This window comes from Morus notabilis, unplaced genomic scaffold (assembly GCF_000414095.1).
Source record: "Morus notabilis unplaced genomic scaffold, ASM41409v2 Scaffold1094, whole genome shotgun sequence".
Classification (NCBI taxonomy): Eukaryota; Viridiplantae; Streptophyta; class Magnoliopsida; order Rosales; family Moraceae; genus Morus; species Morus notabilis.
The window spans coordinates 151387-170892 of record NW_010365163.1 but is presented as its reverse complement, the minus strand read 5'-3'; the positions used below and the strand labels follow the sequence as shown (position 1 = coordinate 170892).

Here is a 19506-nt window from a genome sequence, read left to right as displayed (position 1 = left end):
TTGGAATTGAACTCTCGAAATTATAGACATTAATTACTTTTAAACTGCGAAGTGTCCATTTGATATAGTCATTACATATAGATCAATCCTCCATAAATAATTCATAATTAGAGTCAGGTAGAATCCGTTAACCTCTCTAATTACATCTTTATCCTTGAGTACCATTGATTCTCTAATGGATAGTAATTCATAAAACACATTCATGAACCAGAGCGCTCTTACTAATCCAAGTACCGAATCAACACTCAAGAGAATTATTTATCTGCTTATTTCTCAAGAAGGAATGGATTCCATCTCGTATAATAACATTCCCAGTTACCTATTTCATTATGTCTCCAAAATACAAGGAATAGGATTCAGGGTCTCGGAATCCGTACAGAGTAAATCAAAAGACATAAATCCATAAATAGGAGTTTGTTAAGAACTCAGGATTAAGATCATCCTATATATGACCATCGGTAGACTCAATTAGAATTTCTATGCTTAACGGAAATTATTAGAAATTCATATTGTGTCTGCGTCCATGTTCCACATAATCTCATTATGCGAAATACACTCATTCAATATCTCGCCATATTAACAGTGCGGATAACACCGTTCCATTCTAAATGGGAATGACATGTATTAATAATGTTTTAATTAAAGATTCTGAACTTTAATTAAATTCATTATGAACAATTACTTTTGATTATTATCCTTAAACATTATCCTTTCGTATACAACACTTATATACCATGTTTAAGGTTACATAAATAATCAAAGAATTTTATTTGATATTCATAAAATATTCATAAATATATGCACATAAAATGATGAATAAACTCTTTTATTAAATAAATAATAAATTTCCTTTTACATCTCATGCTTCTAGGACACTATTCCCAACAGAGGAACCATCCAAACTTCAGTTGGAGAGATTTCAACCAAGCGCAACCATTATGAGGACAATGGAGAACTGAGCAATAGCCGCAACCACCAAAGGCGTATTCTGCACCTTAATACAATTCACAATAGCCAAGGAGTTCTCTTGAGAACACCTTGCAATCTTTCATGGCGGTGCAGAGTAAGATGAATAGAAGTTTGAGTCACTGTTCACGCAAATGGTGGAAGAAAGTAAAGAGATGAAAAGTCAAATCACGAAGCTGACTAGAGTTTTGGTTGTTCAAGAATGCGGCAAGTTCCCTTTAAAAACTCAGTTAAACCCAAAGGGCCAACATATGGCAGAAACCTCATGTTCTGATAATCAAAGTATAAAGGAGGTGAATGCCATCAGTACTCGTAGTGGTAAGATTATGGAAAAATCGTCAATAAGTGCCACCACTTCGAGTAGTAAGGAAGTTGTCCCTGAAAAAGATGAGCCAACGAATGTTTCGGTAAAGGTGCCTTTTCCCTAAGCTCTGCGTCCAATTGGGAAAGTGCCGCAACACCAAAGTGAGATCATAGAGCACTTGACTCAAGTGAAGATTAATCTTCCTTTGCTTCATGTTATCAAGTAAGTGCCTACTTATGTTAAGGTTATCAAGGATTTGTGCATTGTCAAAAGGAAGCACCATGTCAAGAAGACAACATTCTTGACAGAACAGGTAAGTGCGGTGATCGAGCAGAAAACACCGCCTAAGTACAAGGATCCCGGTTGTCTTACAATTTCTTGTCAGATTGGGACACATGAGGTCAGCCAAGCTTTGCTTGATCTAGGAGCGAGTGTTAACCTCATGCCATACTCTGTCTACTCGCAACTTGGTCTTGGAGAAATTAAGCCTACGTCCGTGGTTCTGCAGTTGGCTGATAGATCAATCAAGAAGCCTCGGGGGATAGTTGAGGATGTTTTGGTTCAAGTTGATAAGTTCTATTACCCCGTTGACTTTCTATTATTGGATACTCAATCCGTGGGGAGTATGAAGTCCAAGATTCCCATTATCCTCGAAAGACCTTTCCTTTCCTCAGCCAATGCTCTCATCAACTGTAGGAATGGTCTGATGAAGATATCCTTTGGGAACATGACTTTGGAGGTGAATGTGTTTCACATTGCAAAGCAATCATGTGATGATGACGAGTGCCACCAAACATTTCTAATTGACACACCCGTCTCAGAGGAGGTTCACTTGTATAGCAATTCCGATGATCTTGATGATTTCCTCCGCATTTCTGAATTTGATAGTTCCGGTCCTTGTGAGTTGGCCATCAATGTCGCCATTTTCAAAGACTCACAAGGCAGAGGGACCAAGTTTTGGCAACCACGCTTTGAAGAGCTACCTTGAGAGAAAGAGAAGCCAAAACCATTCACCGAAGAGATCCCAACACTCAAGCTGGCTCAATTGCCTGAGGATCTAAAACATGTCTTCCTGGGAGCTGGTGATACCTTTCCTGTTATCATTTCATCTAAACTTGATGCATTCTAAGAACAGCGGTTAGTTAACATGCTGCGTGAGCACAAATCGGCATTAGGTTGGACGATTGCTAACATTAAGAGTATTAGCGCCTTAATTTGCTCCCATCACATTAATTTGGAAGACGGGGTTAATCCACATAGGGATCCCCAAAGGAGACTGAACCCGACAATGAAAGAGGTCGTGAAGAATGAGGTCTTGAAGCTTCTGGATGCAGGAATCATTTATCCAGTTGCCGATAGCAAGTGGGTCAGTCCAACTCAAGTAGTGCCCAAGAAATCAGGGGTGACAGTGGTGGAGAATGAGAAAGGGGCTCTTGTTCCCACAAGGACTATGACGGGTTGGCGCATGTGCATTGACTACCGAAAGCTAAACACCGCCACACACAAGGATCACTTCCCGCTTCCATTCATCGACCAAATCCTAGAACGTGTGGCTGGTCATCCTTACTATTGCTTTCTTGATGGCTACTCAGGCTACTATCAGATCGAGATAGCATTAGAGGATCAGGATAAGACTACTTTTATCTGTCCTTTTGGTACTTATGCTTTTCGGTGTATGCCATTTGGGCTGTGTAATGCACCAGTCACCTTCCAGAGGTGCATGATTAGCATTTTTAGTGACATGGTCGAGAAGTGTATGGAAGTGTTCATGGATGACTTGACCGTCTTCGGTGAGTCCTTTGACTCGTGCATTCTCAACTTAGAAGCTGTGCTGACGAGGTGTGAAGAGAAAGGCCTTGTGCTTAACTGGGAGAGGTGTCACTTCATGGCACCTTTAGGCATAGTCTTAGGGCATGTTGTTTCTGAGAAAGGGATTGAGGTTAATCAGTCTAAGATTGAACTCATATCTAATTTGCCTACTCCAAAGACTGTTAAAGAAGTTCGGTCATTTCTTAGGCATGCTGGTTTTTATAGGAGGTTCATACAGAATTTTTCAACGATTTCTCATCCATTATGTAACCTCCTAACCAAAGATGCCATTTTTGAGTGGACGCCTAAGTGTGAGGATGCCTTCCGAACACTCGTGGCAAATTGACTTCCGCCCCCATCATTCAGTCACCGGATTGGAGCTTACCATTTGAGATCATGTGTGACGCAAGCAACCATGCAGTTGGGGCTGTCCTAGGCCAGAGAAGGGAGGGGTAGCCCTTTATTGTGTACTACGCTAGTCAAACTCTTAACATCGCTCAAATGAATTATTCAACCACTGAGAAAGAGTTACTCGCTGTAGTGTTTGCACTTTACAAGTTCCGTGCGTACTTGATCGGTTCACCCATTACTGTCTTCACAGATCATACTGCCCTCAAGTATCTCCTTTCCAAAAAGGATGCTAAGGCATAATTAATTCGGTGGATCCTTCTATTGCAGGAATTTGACTTGACCATTAAGGACAAGAAAGGCGTTGAGAATGTCGTGGCATATCATTTGTCCCGATTGGACTTTAAAGACTTTACTGATGACCCTATCATCCGAGATAACTTTCCTGATGAACATCTCTTCGCGGTCACTAAGCTGCCTTGGTATGCTCACATCGTTAATTACTTGGTGATCGACGAACTTCCTTCTGATTGGAGTGCACAAGATAAGCGCACATTTCTGGTTGAAGTGCATAATTTCTTTTGGGATGATCCGTACCTGTTCAAGTATTGCCCCGACCAAATCATGGGGCATTGTATTCCTGATGACGAGATTCTTAATGTTTTGAACTTTTGTCATAACGATGCCTGTGGTGGTCACTTCTCTGTGAAGAAGACTGCCGCGAAAATCTTGCAGTGTGATCTTTATTGGCCCACTTTGTTCAAGGACACTAATGAATTTTGTCGTTCTTGTGTGAGGTGTCAAAAGTTAGGTGCTCTATCCCGTCGCCATATGATGCCCTTGAACCCAATTCTTGTGATAGAGATATTCGATTGTTGGGGAACATATTTTATGGGACCTTTTCCACCTTCTCCTGGTTACCTCTACATTCTTCTTGCTGTAGATTACGTTTCTAAATGGGTAGAATCCTTGCCGTGTCGAGCCAATGATAATGCGACAGTTGTGAAGTTCTTGAAAGAGAACGTGCTATCTAGGTTTGGTACTCCGTGTGCTATCATCAGTGATCAAGGTACTCATTTCTGCAACCGATCTTTTGAAGCTCTCATGCGCAAATATGGTGTAATTCATAAGGTTGCAACTGCTTATCATCCACAGACTGATGGTCAAGCTGAGTTGGCGAATATAGAGATTAAACAAATTCTAGAAAAGATGATAAATCCCGACCGTAAGGATTGATCTTCACGTCTTCTTGACGCTCTCTGGGCATACCGTACTGCTTACAAGTCCCCTCTCAGGATGTCTCCTTATAGGTTTGTCTTTGGGAAAGTCTGTCATTTACCTGTAAAGCTCGAACATAAGTCTTATTAGGCTATCAAAGGCCTTAACTTTGATCATAGTTCTGCAGGTATTAATCGCAAGCTCCAGCTATCAGAAATTGAGGAGCTAAGAAATGATGCTTACGATTATTCCAGGATCTACAAAGCAAATATGAAAGCCGCACATGATAAACAGATCTTGCACAAGAACTTTGAGCCGAATTAGAAGGTGTATCTCTATGACTCCCGTCTACATCTCTACCCAAGTAAGTTAAGGTCGCAGTGGACTGGTCTATTTGTGGTGAAACAAGTTTTTCCCAACGGTACTGTCGAGGTCGAGGACCCGAGCGATGGGAGAGTATTTCGAGTCAATGGCTAGAGACTGAAGCACTACATTGAGCGTGTGAGCCAGGCTAAAGATATCATTCTCGAGGCTCCAGTTTACCGAGCTTGAGGAGTTTGCTTCCAACACTTTTGCATCATATTTTTGTTTCTTTGTTTTGTTTGGTGTACTTTGTGTGCTTTTATTTTTGGTTTGTTTTTGTGTGCTTTTATATTTGTTTGTGTGTTTTGGAGATTTAGTTCAGGAGGCTCAGCTGTGTTTCAATGTTCATCATCCAGGTGTTCTCTTTCCTTGTCTTCTTCATATTGCATATATTTTTAGACATTGAGGACACTGTCTGATTTTGGGTTGAGGGTGGTGAGCATATTCATGCGTGAGATCAATTTTTGTCTTGTTGTTATTTTGGGTCAAAGTTTTTGTGAGATTATCTAGGTATGATTTCAAAATGTTCGGTTTGAGTCAGTTTTTGCTATCTTAATTACCAAGAAATAATTTTCGGAGTTATTTTTTAGCATATGCCAAACCTTTGTGGTAAGATGGTTGTTAACACATTTAGTTGAGAAAGATTCCTGAGATTAAGTTTTCATTTTTGGTGAGTAGTGAGAGTTGAGAAAACAACTTTTTGAACTTTGATTGATATTTTGAGTTGGTTGAATCATTATTTGAGCTCCGTTACTCGACTTGTGACATTTGCTTGAAGGATGATTTCTGGTTAAGAATAATTTTTTAGAATTGAGCCATGTGTTGTAAATATTTATCATTTTTGTTTTATATAAAATAAAAAAAAAGAGAGAAAAAAAAGTTAGCAAGAGCATCATTTTATCATCAATGTTTACATAGTTTGGTTGTACTCACATCTTGCACTGCATAGCAGCCAGTCAAAAGAATGCCTTACTACATCAGCTTCATCAAATGTATGTTGTCTCTTGCCAAAAAAAAAGAGAAAAAGAAAGGTAAAAAAAAAAACCAAAAAAAAGGGGGTATATTTGTTTGTATTTTTCGGCTCTTTGTTTGTTTATGAGATCTTCTTTTTGATCAGAATGAAATCCCGAAAGCTAGTGTATGGTTTGAGTGATGGATTGTTCCAGATTTTTGATTTGCCTATCATTTGATCAATGTTTGTTTATTAGTTTGTCCTTAAATTGCCTTCTCTCACTTGAGCGTTGACTGATTGACTTCCAACTCCATGAGTGAAAAACCATTTGCATTAAAATATTTCCGACACCTGTGAGGTAAATGGAATTGAGACTTTTTCTTGGTGAATTTTTCGATGCTATGTGTGTTATGGACTGTGGTAAGAGGGATACGGTTTGGTGCACACATACACGACTCTGGAGTTATGACTGAAGTAGTTTTTATAGCATTTTCTGATCACTTACTAATGTTTTGTTTGATTGCTTAGGTGATTTTGTTAGTTTTGATTTGAATTTTTGGCTTGACATAATTTTTCTTTCGCTTGAATTGCTAAAGACTAGCAATAAGCTAGTTGGGGGTTGTGATAAGTGTATGAAAATGCACTTAAATTGTTCATAATTGTTAAATAAATTGGGTTTTAATTAAATATTTTCGTGGAATTAATTTTTTGTGAAAGTATTTTATTTTAATTTAATTTATTTTGTTTTGTAGGAAAATAAGACATTTGGGCCAAAACTATAAAGAGAAAGAGAAGCCCATCTGAAGCCCATAAGCCCTTCAGCCAGCCGTCCACCGAGCCGAGCTGATTGGAGCCGAGCCAGCCGTCCACGTGTCATCTTCTGCTGCGCCCAGACGCGTGGGACCCAGCTGTCCCCCTATGCATGCGAGCTTGGCGCGTACTGCCCTTCCCCCTGCGCGAGTTTCCTCCACACACGCGTCACTCGGTTTTCCTTTCTTCTCCGCGTGGGTCCCGCGTTGAAGCTTCTTCCCAATCTACGTCCGCCACGTGCCCCCAACGAAGCAGCTGTCGGCCATTCTTCTTCTCCGTGAATTAGCACGCGCCACATGTCAGATTTGATGCTTCTGTCGGCAGTTTTCTCCTCTCAGCCTCTCTTCGCACGACACGTGTCCCACCCGTTTGGGATTCTTCAGCCAGCGTTCCATTTTGTTTCGTTGGGATGATTTCAGCATTCACTCTCAGAATTAAGCCTTGTAAATCCAATTTATTTGGATAAAACGCCCCTTTATTCTTTTATTTGCTGAGTGCTTTTTCACATGCCCTAAAAACTCTATAAATAAGGGCTTTGTGAAGTGTATTAGGTTGTTGATTCTTAGCTTAAGTTTAGACACTTTTTCTCTTATTTTCTTGCTCTTATTCTCATATTTTGTTTTTAGAATTTTGTGAGAATTATGTGCAAGTTAGGCTAGAGTTTTTGGGTGAGGCTAGAGATGATCATATATGTGTAGTAAGCTTGTTTGGATTTTGATTCTCCAATGATTTGTAAGTTTTATACATTTGAGTAAATAATTTTCTTTTATCATATTTCTTCCTCTTATCAATATATTTTATTGTCAACTTTTATATAAATCTAGTCAAGCTCTTTTTATGTGATTGTTGCACGATATTATATATTGGTAGGTATTGTTTTATGAGTAGTCTTTTACTGTAATATTGCCAACGGTATATTGTCGCTTTTAGATTTCTTATAAGATAATTTTTCCTAGTTCTAAACGTTAGAATTTTATTTATTCAAATACATTTTTAATTCATATGTTCTTCAAATATTTATTTTCCGATTGATTGTTTGGGATGTGAAACTTTCAATTTAGTGAATTTATGAATCGAAATCCAAATATGTGAACAAAGCATATAGGAGAATCTCGACGCCTTACCTATTTTAATTATATAATTTTCTCATACATTTTTCTTACGCTTAAACTTCTCAACAAAAATTTCATTCTCTTTTATTTTTATTTTATTATTTATCTCATAACGCTTTTTATTTGCTAATCGTTTCTTGTTTAATTTGTCACCTCCTCATGGGATCAACCGTCCTAATTGTACTAAAATTGACCGCTTGTTTTTGTACATGTTTGGGCGTAATCAGGCACTTCCTACGACAACATTTGAGAAATTAGTGCGTAAGATTGGCATGGGTCAACTCAGAGATCTTTGAAGAAGACATGTCAACATGGGGGAGAGACCTTTGCATACTGTACCCTTTTCCCTTAGCCTAGGTTTTATCTCATTAGGTTTTCCTGACAAGATTTTTAATGAGGCAATTATAAAGCGCAAATCCTACAAGAATAATGTACTCTTTTTCCCTTCATTAAGATTTTTTTTTCCCACAGGATTTTTTCTTAGTAATGTTTTTAACGAGGCATATTCTTAGTAGGTGGCAGGGAGTGTTGTAAATCAATTGCATTAGATGCCACGTCTTGGTATTCCATAAGCTACATGGATATTAAATCACTCATTTAGACCCCATTATTTCCTCTCTTAATATTGTGTATTATTGTTATAACTCATCTTTTAATTTTGCATGTAACCTATATAACTTATGTCTTCTCTTATGACCTCTAGTTATGATTCTTAGGCTATAAATATAGGAGATATTTGCTTGTATGATGACTCCTTATATTAGAAAGAACACAAAGCTTCTTTATTTCTCATATTTCTCTTATGCTCTCTCTTGTTCTTTTAGTTTCATACAATTGTAGTTTCTACTATTATTTTATAACAGTTTACATAAGTGTACTGGTCTCATCTTTGATTTAGGAATATGTACTGGTCTCATCTTTGATCCCCAGATTGCCCTCTCAAATTTCCCGTTATTTTTCTCAAACGAACTCATCTTCTCCATGCCCTATTGGATTTGATCAGATGAAACATGGGAATAATGTTTTTCTTCAAAAAAAAAAAAAAAAACACCCACACACACAACCACACACACACACACAAACAAAAAGAAACTGAGGTATCATAAAACATCAGCCTAAAAAAACTTGCCTGATTTCAATATACGCCAGGGAAAGATTGATTTAATCTTCTAGTTTTTTTGTGACAATATTGGGCCCAGTAGAGATCATGACTGAAAGAAAGAAAGAAAGAAAGAAAGAAAGACTGATGAAAATCTTGGTCACTCATCTAGTGTGTGTATATATAAGCAGTACATAATGAAAATCTTCGTCACTCATCTAGTGTATATATACGCACACATCACTTACCAGATCAAAGTGAGTACTGGAAGTAATACTGAGACTGGACCATTTAAAGCACATAAAAGATTAGGTTCGAAAAGGCAAAAAAGGAAAGAGAAAAAACCTCATAAACTGCAAAGGTTTCTTCACCGTTACATGGACATATGAAGCAAGGAATAGAATATGTGGAAAGTTTTTTCGTCTGCAAGTGGAGTTGACCCCAGGCTTTTAATTCAGCGCTTATCACTCTAAATTTGATACTACTTGGTAATATTGGACTGATATCAAACATCAATATAATATAAACGGAAATTACGGTCCTAAATCCTAAAATTAAAGGAGTTTAGGTCCAACTTCCCAGAAACAAAAACTTTATGTTGCATTTCATGGAAAAACTGTCCTTTTGTTTGCTATTAAACCATAATTACAATGAATTTCATCTAAAGTTCGGGATCTATGTTACAAAACATCAACAAAAACAAAATATTGGGTGTCACATACAAATTTTATATTGCGACTCTATTTTCACTTTTGCATATATATAGAGCTGCTTTAGTAAAACTTACACTTGAAATCAACCATATAAAGTCAGAACACGGAGTCAATAATTCTATATCCATCACCAACCATGGGGAACCCCAGCATGGCTCCTAACAATTTGGAATCTTACACGTGCACATTCAAAAGCTTTAACAAATTCAAAGAGGCATCAACCCTTGTAACTCTGTTTTGTCATTTTCAGTGGTAAACAAATTTAGTTTTATCCTTTCCCAGTTAAATAATTGGGTATCGTGTTCTTTGTTGGAACATTGACCATAGATTTATTTTCCGTATTCTTGAATTAAGGATTTCAATCTGCAACTAGATGATCACCAGATTATAATGTAAGAAACCGTCACTTTCGCGTACGTGTGTTTTTTAATTATATAATTTGATCCGACTTTAATCAACTGTAATGTTAATAATTAACGTAAACCATGGGTAGATAGGCATTCTTTACAAAAAGCTTCAAAAGATTTTAAAATATTAGGGGACGTTTGGTAGATAGATCTAGAATTATGATTCTGAATATTGATTCAGAATTCGTGTTTGTTTACAGTGATTCTGAATCAGTGTTTGGTTTGGATGATTTTGAATCATGATTCTGAATCTGATGTGATGTTTTAAACCAGAATCACTCATGATTCTAAAATCACCCCTCTTGATTCAAGGTGATTCAAACCCCTAATTTCGAATCATGGTTTCAAAATCATAATTTGAACCCAAAATCATGAATCATGGTTCTAATTTCAAAATCTTAGTTAGAATCACTCTGATTTGAATTATCGTACCAAACGAACCCTTAGAGTACCGTTGAATCTTATAGCGGCGGTTTGTAGTGGGTGTGGCGAGAGATAGAGACGTGGACATGTGTCGATGTCGCTAGTGGCGTACTAGAAGCAAAACTTAACAAACGTTATTTTTTTATTATTACTATTCATTTGATATGAAATCAGAGACAATACACATTATTTAAATTACTAGTTCTTGCTAGCTTGCATAAAAAAAAAAAAAAAAAAAAAAAAAAAAAAAAAAAAAAAAAAAACTAGTTCTAGCTCAAAAATATTAAGTAGAAATGGTAAAAAGATCATAGTGGGATATTTTTTATTGTGATGTTATTAATAAATTCAACCTAAAAAAAAACAACTAGTTCTAGCTCAAAAAAATTAAGTAGAAATGGTAAAAAGATGATAGTGGGATATTTTTTATTTTGATGTTATTAACAAATTCAACCTATCCAAGCTTTTTCAGTTTTTAAATTAAGTCAGGCCCAGAACGTGTGGAACAAAGACTTTTTTATTATTATTATTTATTATTTTTATTTTATTAACTCTCCTCTTAGCAAATAATTTGAATTGTGAAAAAAAAAGATCAAAATAAACTTGCAAACTTATTAACACACATATATATACACATGTGTGAAAAGACTGTAGCATCTTATTAAGAGTATATGTATATATATATATATATAACATATATCTAATATGTAAGTAGAAAGTTATAGATAAACAGCATGTTAGGTAAAAACGTGGTCCAATGTTGTAATGAATCGGTTATCCGTTGAACGACAGATCATAGACACTGTGGAATCTTTACACCTTAATAACTGCGACAAGCAAATCAACTATACTCAAAGATGGAGTCAATAGTTCTCTACCCATCACCAGCCATCGGCCACGTTATCGCTATGGTTGAGCTAGGGAAGCTTATTGTCACTTCAAAACCTTCACTCTCCGTCCACATTCTAGTCACCACCCCTCCTTACAAAGCCGGCGACACAGCTTCCTACATCGCCGGCGTCTCCGCCGCAATTCCTTCCATCACCTTCCACCACCTCCCGCCCATCTCCCTCCCTCCCGAGCTTTTGACCGCCTCGGTGCACCACGAAAACTTAATGTTCGAAGTCCTCCGTCTCAACAAACCAATTGTTGCTGAGGCCCTACGTTCCATCTCTCAAAACCACACCGTTCATGCCTTCATCATGGACTTCTTCTGCGCTAGCACTCTCTCCGTGATCTCCTCCGATAATCAGCTCAAAAAAATCCCCAGTCACATCTTCTTCACTTCTCCCGCGACTAACTTAGCTAACGTACTTTACTTGCCAACTCTTGAAAAAACCATCCCAAATATCTTAAATCTTGATATCGGCAACACTCTTCTCGACATCCCTGGATGTCCGCCAATTCCTTTGTCGGATATGCCAAAATCATTTCAAGACCGCCGTGATAATAGTTACCAATACTTTGTTGAGTCTTCGACCTACTATCCGAAAGCAGATGGAATCATTGTAAACACTTTTGAGTCTTTAGAGTCTCGAGCTCTCAAAGCCATATCCGATGGACTATGCGTGCCCGATGCTCCCACGCCTCCGGTATACTGCATTGGACCATTGATTACTGCCGAGAAGGACAATCATTCACAAATTGAGTGCTTAAAATGGTTGGACTCGCAACCAAGAGAGACCGTGGTTTTTCTTAGTTTCGGAAGCTTAGGCTTGTTCTCGAAGGAGCAACTGAAGGAAATAGCGGTGGGGTTGGAGAGGAGTGGCCAGAGGTTCTTGTGGGTGGTGCGTAATCCACCGTCGCAGAAGAAAGGAAACGTGGCTTTATCAGCCTTGCCGGAACCGGACTTGGATTCGTTACTTCCGGAAGGGTTCTTGGACCGGACGAAAGATAGGGGACTGGTGTTGAAGAACTGGGCCCCACAGGTGGAGGTTCTGAGTCACGAGTCGGTGGGCGGTTTCGTGACTCACTGTGGTTGGAACTCGGTGCTGGAATCGGTCTATGCCGGCGTGCCGATGGTGGCGTGGCCGCTCTACGCGGAGCAGAAGTTCAACAAGGTCGTGCTTGTCGAGGAAATGAAGATTGCTTTGCCTATGATGGAGACTAATCGGGACGGATTTGTGAGCGCTGGTGAAGTCGAGCGGCGAGTCACTGAGTTGATGGCGGGTTCCGAAAGCGGTAACTCGATACGGAAGCGTGCGTTGGCATTGAAGGATGAAGCCAGAGCTGCTATTACCGATGGTGGGTCGTCTCGGGTTGCACTAACGAAACTCACTGAATTGTGGAAGCGTGGGTGAGTTAAGAGTGTTATAACAAAATGAGTCCAAAGGCATATTCCCTTGTCTCACGTATGGAAAATATGCTTAAAAGTCTTAGGCCTATACCAAGCTAGTGTAATGTTGAACAAAAACTATGGAAGATGAGCGAAGCTTAAGTGAGGCAATAGTTAATAAAAGTGTGTGTCTAGTGTGAGAGAAAGTGTCGGCAATAAAAAAAAAATATTAATTTTTTTAGTGTAATCTTTTGAGTGTTTTCTAGTGTGTAATTTAGGGTCTTATCTATAAATAATTTTAATTTAATAAAAGTAGTTTTATTATTCCAGTGTTTTGATCAACATTAAGAAAACTTCTGCCAACAGAACTCAAGAATATTCCATCGCAATAATCTCTTCAAGAATAGATTATGATCTAGAACTACTGCTTATGTATTTGAGGCTTCTTTTATATATATGTAGTAATTGGTTGCTATTTGCAGTACGAATTCTGCGGGCGTGTTTATCCAGCATGGATAATAATTGGATTCTTTGGCAAGGGATCTAAATGATATGATAAGATGTATCATTGTTCCATGCATGCCTAAAGAATTGTTGTTTATTAATCCATTTTTTAATAATTCAGATTTAATACATGCGCCTCTCTCTCTTACTCTATTTTTTTTTTCCATTTTTTATCTTCTAGAAATAGTAAGAAGGTTATTGGAAAAAAATTTGTGCAGGATGATCATTATTAGATCCCAGAAAATAGGATGACATACTTCAACTCATTATTAATATTTTGTTCAAATATTAAGTTTGAAACGAAAAAATCAAAGAGAAAAAAACCCCATCACATCCAGAGTTTGCTTTAAAGTTACATGGATATCTAAACAAGGAACAGAATGTAGAAGTTTTTTTGTCATATGCAAGTGGGATCCTAATCTTTGAATTTTAGCATTTATTACTCTAAATTTGATAATATTGACAATACAATTCAATCGATAGCAAACATCAATATAAACACGAATTAATTAGGGCCCTACATTTTAAAATTCAAAAATTCATGGTCCAACTTCCTAGCTAACAAACAAAAAATTCATGCGGCATTTTGTGTAAAAGATTAGTCATTTTCTCCACTAATTAACGGTTATTTGCTATTATTATATAAGGCCATAATAGAAATAGACATTTGAGTTTAATTTATTGACGGTTTTCCTGATATTCTGTTTGAATCAACAAGTTAATTGATTTATTTTTTTTTCTTATTTTTTAATTTTTTTAATTTAGCTTTCGCTATATCAGTTTTGTTCGTTCTTATAGTTCATTGTTTAAATGTATATTCTACTATCTCATTTTCTGTTTAAATAATAATATATTTAGTAGAGTCCACGTGTCAAACAATAAATGCAGAAAGTGACATATAGAGTGATGCTAGTGACATTTCTCTTGTTGAAACATTGACCTTTTATTTTCTGTTGTATTGAACCGAGGACATCTCTGCTAGATCACACCAATCTAATCTTTAAAAATCATAAGTTTTGTATATATCTTTTTTGTTATTATTTTGATTTGATTTAATCAGATTTAATATTCAGAAATGTACAATACTGATAAATATCTCTATTATAGAAATCTCCACAAACGATTACAATAGTCTTGAAAAGATTTTAAAATATTAGAGGATAGTTGTACCTAGGCGTGGTGGTTTGTAGTTAGTGTTAATTGTGGTGTAGAAGTTAGCCAAACACGTTATCTTTCGTTATTCATCTGATCCTATGAAATCACAAACCGAAACAGGATTTAACTTACTAGTTCTACGATCAAACATTATTAACTTGAAAGGGGGAAAAGATAAAAGGGATTTTTTTTTTTTTTTTGGATTCTATTAATTAATTCATCATAATTATTGAGAAACGAAAACGAGATTCATCCCTGAAGATATACAAGAGTGCACGTTGAGGAACCACTTATCGAAGCTTTTCTTCGCTTAAATAAATGGACACAAAACGTGCAGAGTTTTTTAATTCTTATCCCCTAGGAACCCGAAATAAACTTGCAAAATTATTAACCACAGATATACACACACACCCAACAACTCTCATCTCAATGCCAATATAGTTGGACCACGAGATTATATACGTACACGTTTCCACACTCATATTATAATCAATCATGCATGCTTTGGCCGAATAAATAAAACTTATAAACAAATATAAATGTGTATACATTTTGTTAAAGAGCAGATGTTAAAAATCTTTTAGTACTATTAAAATCCTACAAATTGATGGGAGATATTAACATGATCCATTTAATAAAGTGAGGACAATTCTATCTTTTCCTAACAAGCCAGTTTTGTTAGGTTGAGTTAGGTCTAATATTCTCTGATTTTTGTAAAATGGTATCAGAGCAGGCCCAGTTTTGTAACGTTGGGTCCCCCAATAATCACTGTGAATATCGACTTATTCACAGTGATTATTAATGGTGATCATGGTCCACGCTGTGTGTGAGGGGAAGAATTAGAATCTAACATTGATTAGAGATATTGGTATGATCCACTTAATAAGGTGAGGACAATCCTCTCCTAATAAACTAATTTTATTAGGTTGAGTTATGCCTAATATCCTTTAAAAAGTACATATCACGATAATCTCTTGTATAAATATAGTAAATAACAATGCATCGGCACATGATCACCATTAATAATCAGACAGGATTTGGTGTATATTACACATTTGACTTTTGTAATAACGCCGTTCAGCATTGTAAAGAATATTCGATAAACTGATGAACGAAAGATCATTCAAATTTTCAACAAATAGCGTCGCTCATTTTTCTATAACTAAATAGAAATTTGAGTTGGTTTACTGTAGCATATCTCACAATTCATGTTCAATACTTTCGTCAAGTTATTTTATCGTTTTTTTTTTTTTTTGGCCCCTAAACGAGCCCTGCTGAAGTTACACTTAGAACCGCGCCACTTGAACTCATCAACAAGCTCAAATTACGGATACGTTTAGTAAGAAAATTTATAATATAATTTGAATCATATTTTAAAATTTATTATAATATTTTTTTTATAAAATATATACATAAATTAAAAATAATTTTAATTTTATAATTTTAATTTATGAATTAAACGTTCCTAACTATTTTTCATCTCCTTTTTTTGCACATTCAAAAGCACAAACAAAAAGGCATAAATAAAAAAGCACCGACGAAGAGGCATCAACTCGTATCGCAGGTGTTTTGTCCTTTTTAGAGCTAAAAAAATGTTTAATTTTGTCCTTTTCCCCATTAGACGTGTCCACATTCATGAAGTTGAAAAGATTCTTTTTCTTTGCTAATAAATTGACAAGTTACTTTCTGTTGTCTTAAAGTGAGGACTTCTATGCAACTAGATCAATAAATAAATCAATTATTGGTGACTTCGTGTAATGTTTTGTTTGGTTACAAAGGCGAATTCATGGTACGATGTTAATTTAAAAAAGGAAAATTCGACGATAGGCTTATATATATATATACATATATATATATATATATATATCTCTCTACCAATAGGATTAATTTTTTTTAATCATTGGGTAAGTAACGAATTAAGTTGTAAAGTGGCCTAATGTTCTTAAAATATGTATTATTATCGGTAATATTCACTATCAACGAAACCTACATAAACAAACCCAATTCAGTACTAAACAAACCAATATAAACATATCTCAAGAAATTATTAGAAAAGAAAAATCTCAGAAGTTAAAAATAAGAAAAACTCAGGGCATGTTCTTTTGTCTAAAAAACTAAAAAAAAAAAAAAAAACTTAAGTTTCAACTTTATTTAAGTTCACGTTCTTTTAAGTTTCAACTTTATTCAAATTCTAACTTCAACTCAAGTTATAACTCAAATTCAACTCAAAAATTACACTCAAGTTATACTCCAAAAGAACAACCCTTCAAAGATCAAACCATTAAAAAAAGTCCATAAGCAACCATGCCCTGCCACTGTCTTTAAGAGCCCCCTCCCCACCCACCCCCACATAAAGAACAGTTAGGAGTTTTGAGAGAGGCTTTGCTTGTTAGGGTGTGTAGAGTGTGCATATTTTTTTCTTTAAAAAAAAAAAAAAAAAAAAAAACATCTTAAAGGTTATTTTAGTAATTGTGTCAAAAACGGAGGGTGAGTAATTTGTTAGGAAATTTTCAAAAATGCCATCAATATAGCAATACTATTTTATTTTTGTCATTGTTGTTAAATTTATCTTATGTCACAAATAATCTGCGTGTTATCTTTACATAATCTGTTAATTATCTTTTGTAATCTGCATATTATCTTTCGTAACCTACATGTTATCACTTTATATTATGCAAGTTATTTCTCATAGTGACATTAAATTTTATGTAATAACATAAATAATAAATTTAAAAAAAAAAACAATGATTAAACTTGAAATTTTCTGTTCCAACTACTATTTAAGTAATAATTTTAGTCTGATTACAACCTTTTTAAGAGTTTCATATTAATGATAATAACAATTAAAATAAAGTACGGGACCAAATGGTCACCCAAGTAAGGAGTTTTTGGAACTAACCGAGCAATTTACTCATTTTTTGTCCTATTAATTAATTCATTGTATATTAAGCACGAAGCAGGTGCCCAAGCTTGTTCTGCTTTGAATATCCATCCTCCTAGGGAACCTAAAACATTATTTTAACTGATCTCCTCTCCTAGGGAGCCTAAGACAACTGCACATGATGAGCATAAATTACGCAAAATAAGAATCCATAAACTCATGTTGAATGATAGATTATACAAATTTTCTGTAGTGTGTCTCATTTTTATACGTAGAGCAAAGCCATGCTGAAATAGTACACTTAAATGTACTGCGCCAAACAAAACTCAAACATGGAGGCAACTGCCACAGGTTTCAACAACTTCCCTCGCGTCCACTCTAACTACTTGGATTCATATCTATTGATCTGTATTCTTTTTGTCGGACTAATATTGATCAGAATTTCCCCTAGTAGGAAAGTGAGAGTTGAAAGGAAAAAAGTACCCAAAAAAAATATATGGAGGAAAAATATTCGTTTTATTGTGTTTGATAGGTAACAAAAAAAAGGAGGAAAATTCTTTTTCACGGATCAATATCTTCTTTTCTTTGATATCTTAGACGCGTTTGAAACTCGTTTTAAAATAATTTTATTTTTTGTATGAAAATGAAATGAAAACGTTTTCAATCTCAGACAGAAATCATTTTTAAAAATGCGTTTGGTAATTTTATCAAGAGATTATTTTTAGTGTAAAAAAACCCATTAATGTCTCTATTTCTCTCTCTCTCTCTCTCTACTCGAGAGAAGAGAAAACGAAAACAAAAAATGAAAAACGATTAAAAGTCACTTTTCATTTCTCTATCATTTTACATTAAACTAAAAAATCGTTTTCATTTCCGTTTTTTATCTTTATTGCACTAAACGCCGTTTTAAAAATATTTTTTTTCTTGAAAAACATGAAAAATAAAAGCAGAATAAATTCCAAACATAACCCTTATTACCTAACAAATAATTGGAGAGGAAATCCTCTCCTTCGTTTCTTCCCATCATATATTCTTGTTTCCTTCGCCAATAAAAGAAAATAAAACTACTCATGAAAGTAGGATATCTGTCTTTGCTTTTCCAAATCGATTATATCTCTCTCTCACTTATGTTGACCCTCTATAACCAAAGTGAATTTAAGAAGAAGAAAAAAAACTATAGCCAAGAGAGATTACTTAATAAAAACTAATAAGAAATTAAGTTAAAGGTCGGTGTACTATATATATAACGCCAATATCATCAAATATTTATATTTAATAGATAAACACAAATTTTTATAAATGAATTTCAGTCACACAAATTAAAATGACAACCACCGATGCTAAAATCATGGATATGCTGGCCTATCCTTGATATACGTACGCTAGCTTTAACACTTGTACTTATTATATTAATCAATCACGTGGCAGGTGAAGAAAATTATTTATTTTTACCACTTCCGTGTATAGATTTTGCTGAAAGGTCAAGTATGAGCAACGCATCATTAATAATAAATGATCACATATCATCGGCACTACTTGTCAAATTGGATTAGGTGCGAATTACATTGTTGCATCTTTCTAACAATATTGCAGTTGAGAATTGTAAAGAATCTCACCTTTTAAACAGTGGTTTGCCTTTCTTAATCATTTAATTAACAAGATATTAGAATAATAAACGTTTAACTGTTGAAACGACGGATACAAATTTTATAGGGCCTCCCTCATTTCTTTATATATATGTATAGAGCAAGCCATAACGAAACTTACACATGAACTCAACCATACAAACTAATTAAACATGGAGTCAATAGTTCTATCCCCAACACCAGCCATTGGCCACCTTATCGCCATGGTTGAGTTAGGAAAGCTCATTCTCACTTCCAAACCTTCACTCTCCATTCACATCCTCACGACTGAAGCACCTTACAACGCCGGCGACACCGCTGCCTACATCGCCGGCATCTCTGCCACCACTCCTTCCATCACCTTCCACCACCTCCCTCCCATCTCCCTCTCTCCCGAGCTTTCGACAGGATCGGCCAACATCGAAAACCTAATCTTCGAAGTCCTCCATCTCAACAAACCAATCGTGGCCGAAGCCCTACGTTCCATCTCTCAAAACCACACCCTCCATGCTTTCATCATGGACTTCTTCTGCGCCGCCATTATC

At 35.8% G+C, this 19506-nt stretch overlaps 2 protein-coding genes and 1 pseudogene across 2 annotated transcripts in view; all 3 read left to right on the top strand.

The window, feature by feature from the left end:
- The first annotated feature begins 1100 nt into the window (after window positions 1-1100).
- On the top strand, window positions 1101-5122 carry LOC112093421 (annotated as a pseudogene).
- A 6256-nt stretch (window positions 5123-11378) lies between these two features.
- Window positions 11379-13112, top strand: LOC112093416 (UDP-glycosyltransferase 88A1-like). Its single transcript, XM_024171777.1, has one exon. The coding sequence runs from the start codon at window positions 11379-11381 to the stop codon at window positions 12819-12821; it is 1443 nt and encodes a 480-aa protein (XP_024027545.1). The 3' UTR covers window positions 12822-13112.
- Window positions 13113-19112: 6000 nt separating this feature from the next.
- The window catches only part of LOC112093418 (UDP-glycosyltransferase 88A1-like), a 1655-nt gene continuing 1261 nt past the window's right edge, over window positions 19113-19506 (top strand). Inside the window, exon 1 of the mRNA XM_024171779.1 lies at window positions 19113-19495. Coding sequence (XP_024027547.1) covers window positions 19135-19495 — 361 coding nt within the window. The 5' untranslated portion in view covers window positions 19113-19134. The remainder of the gene's footprint in view (window positions 19496-19506) is intronic.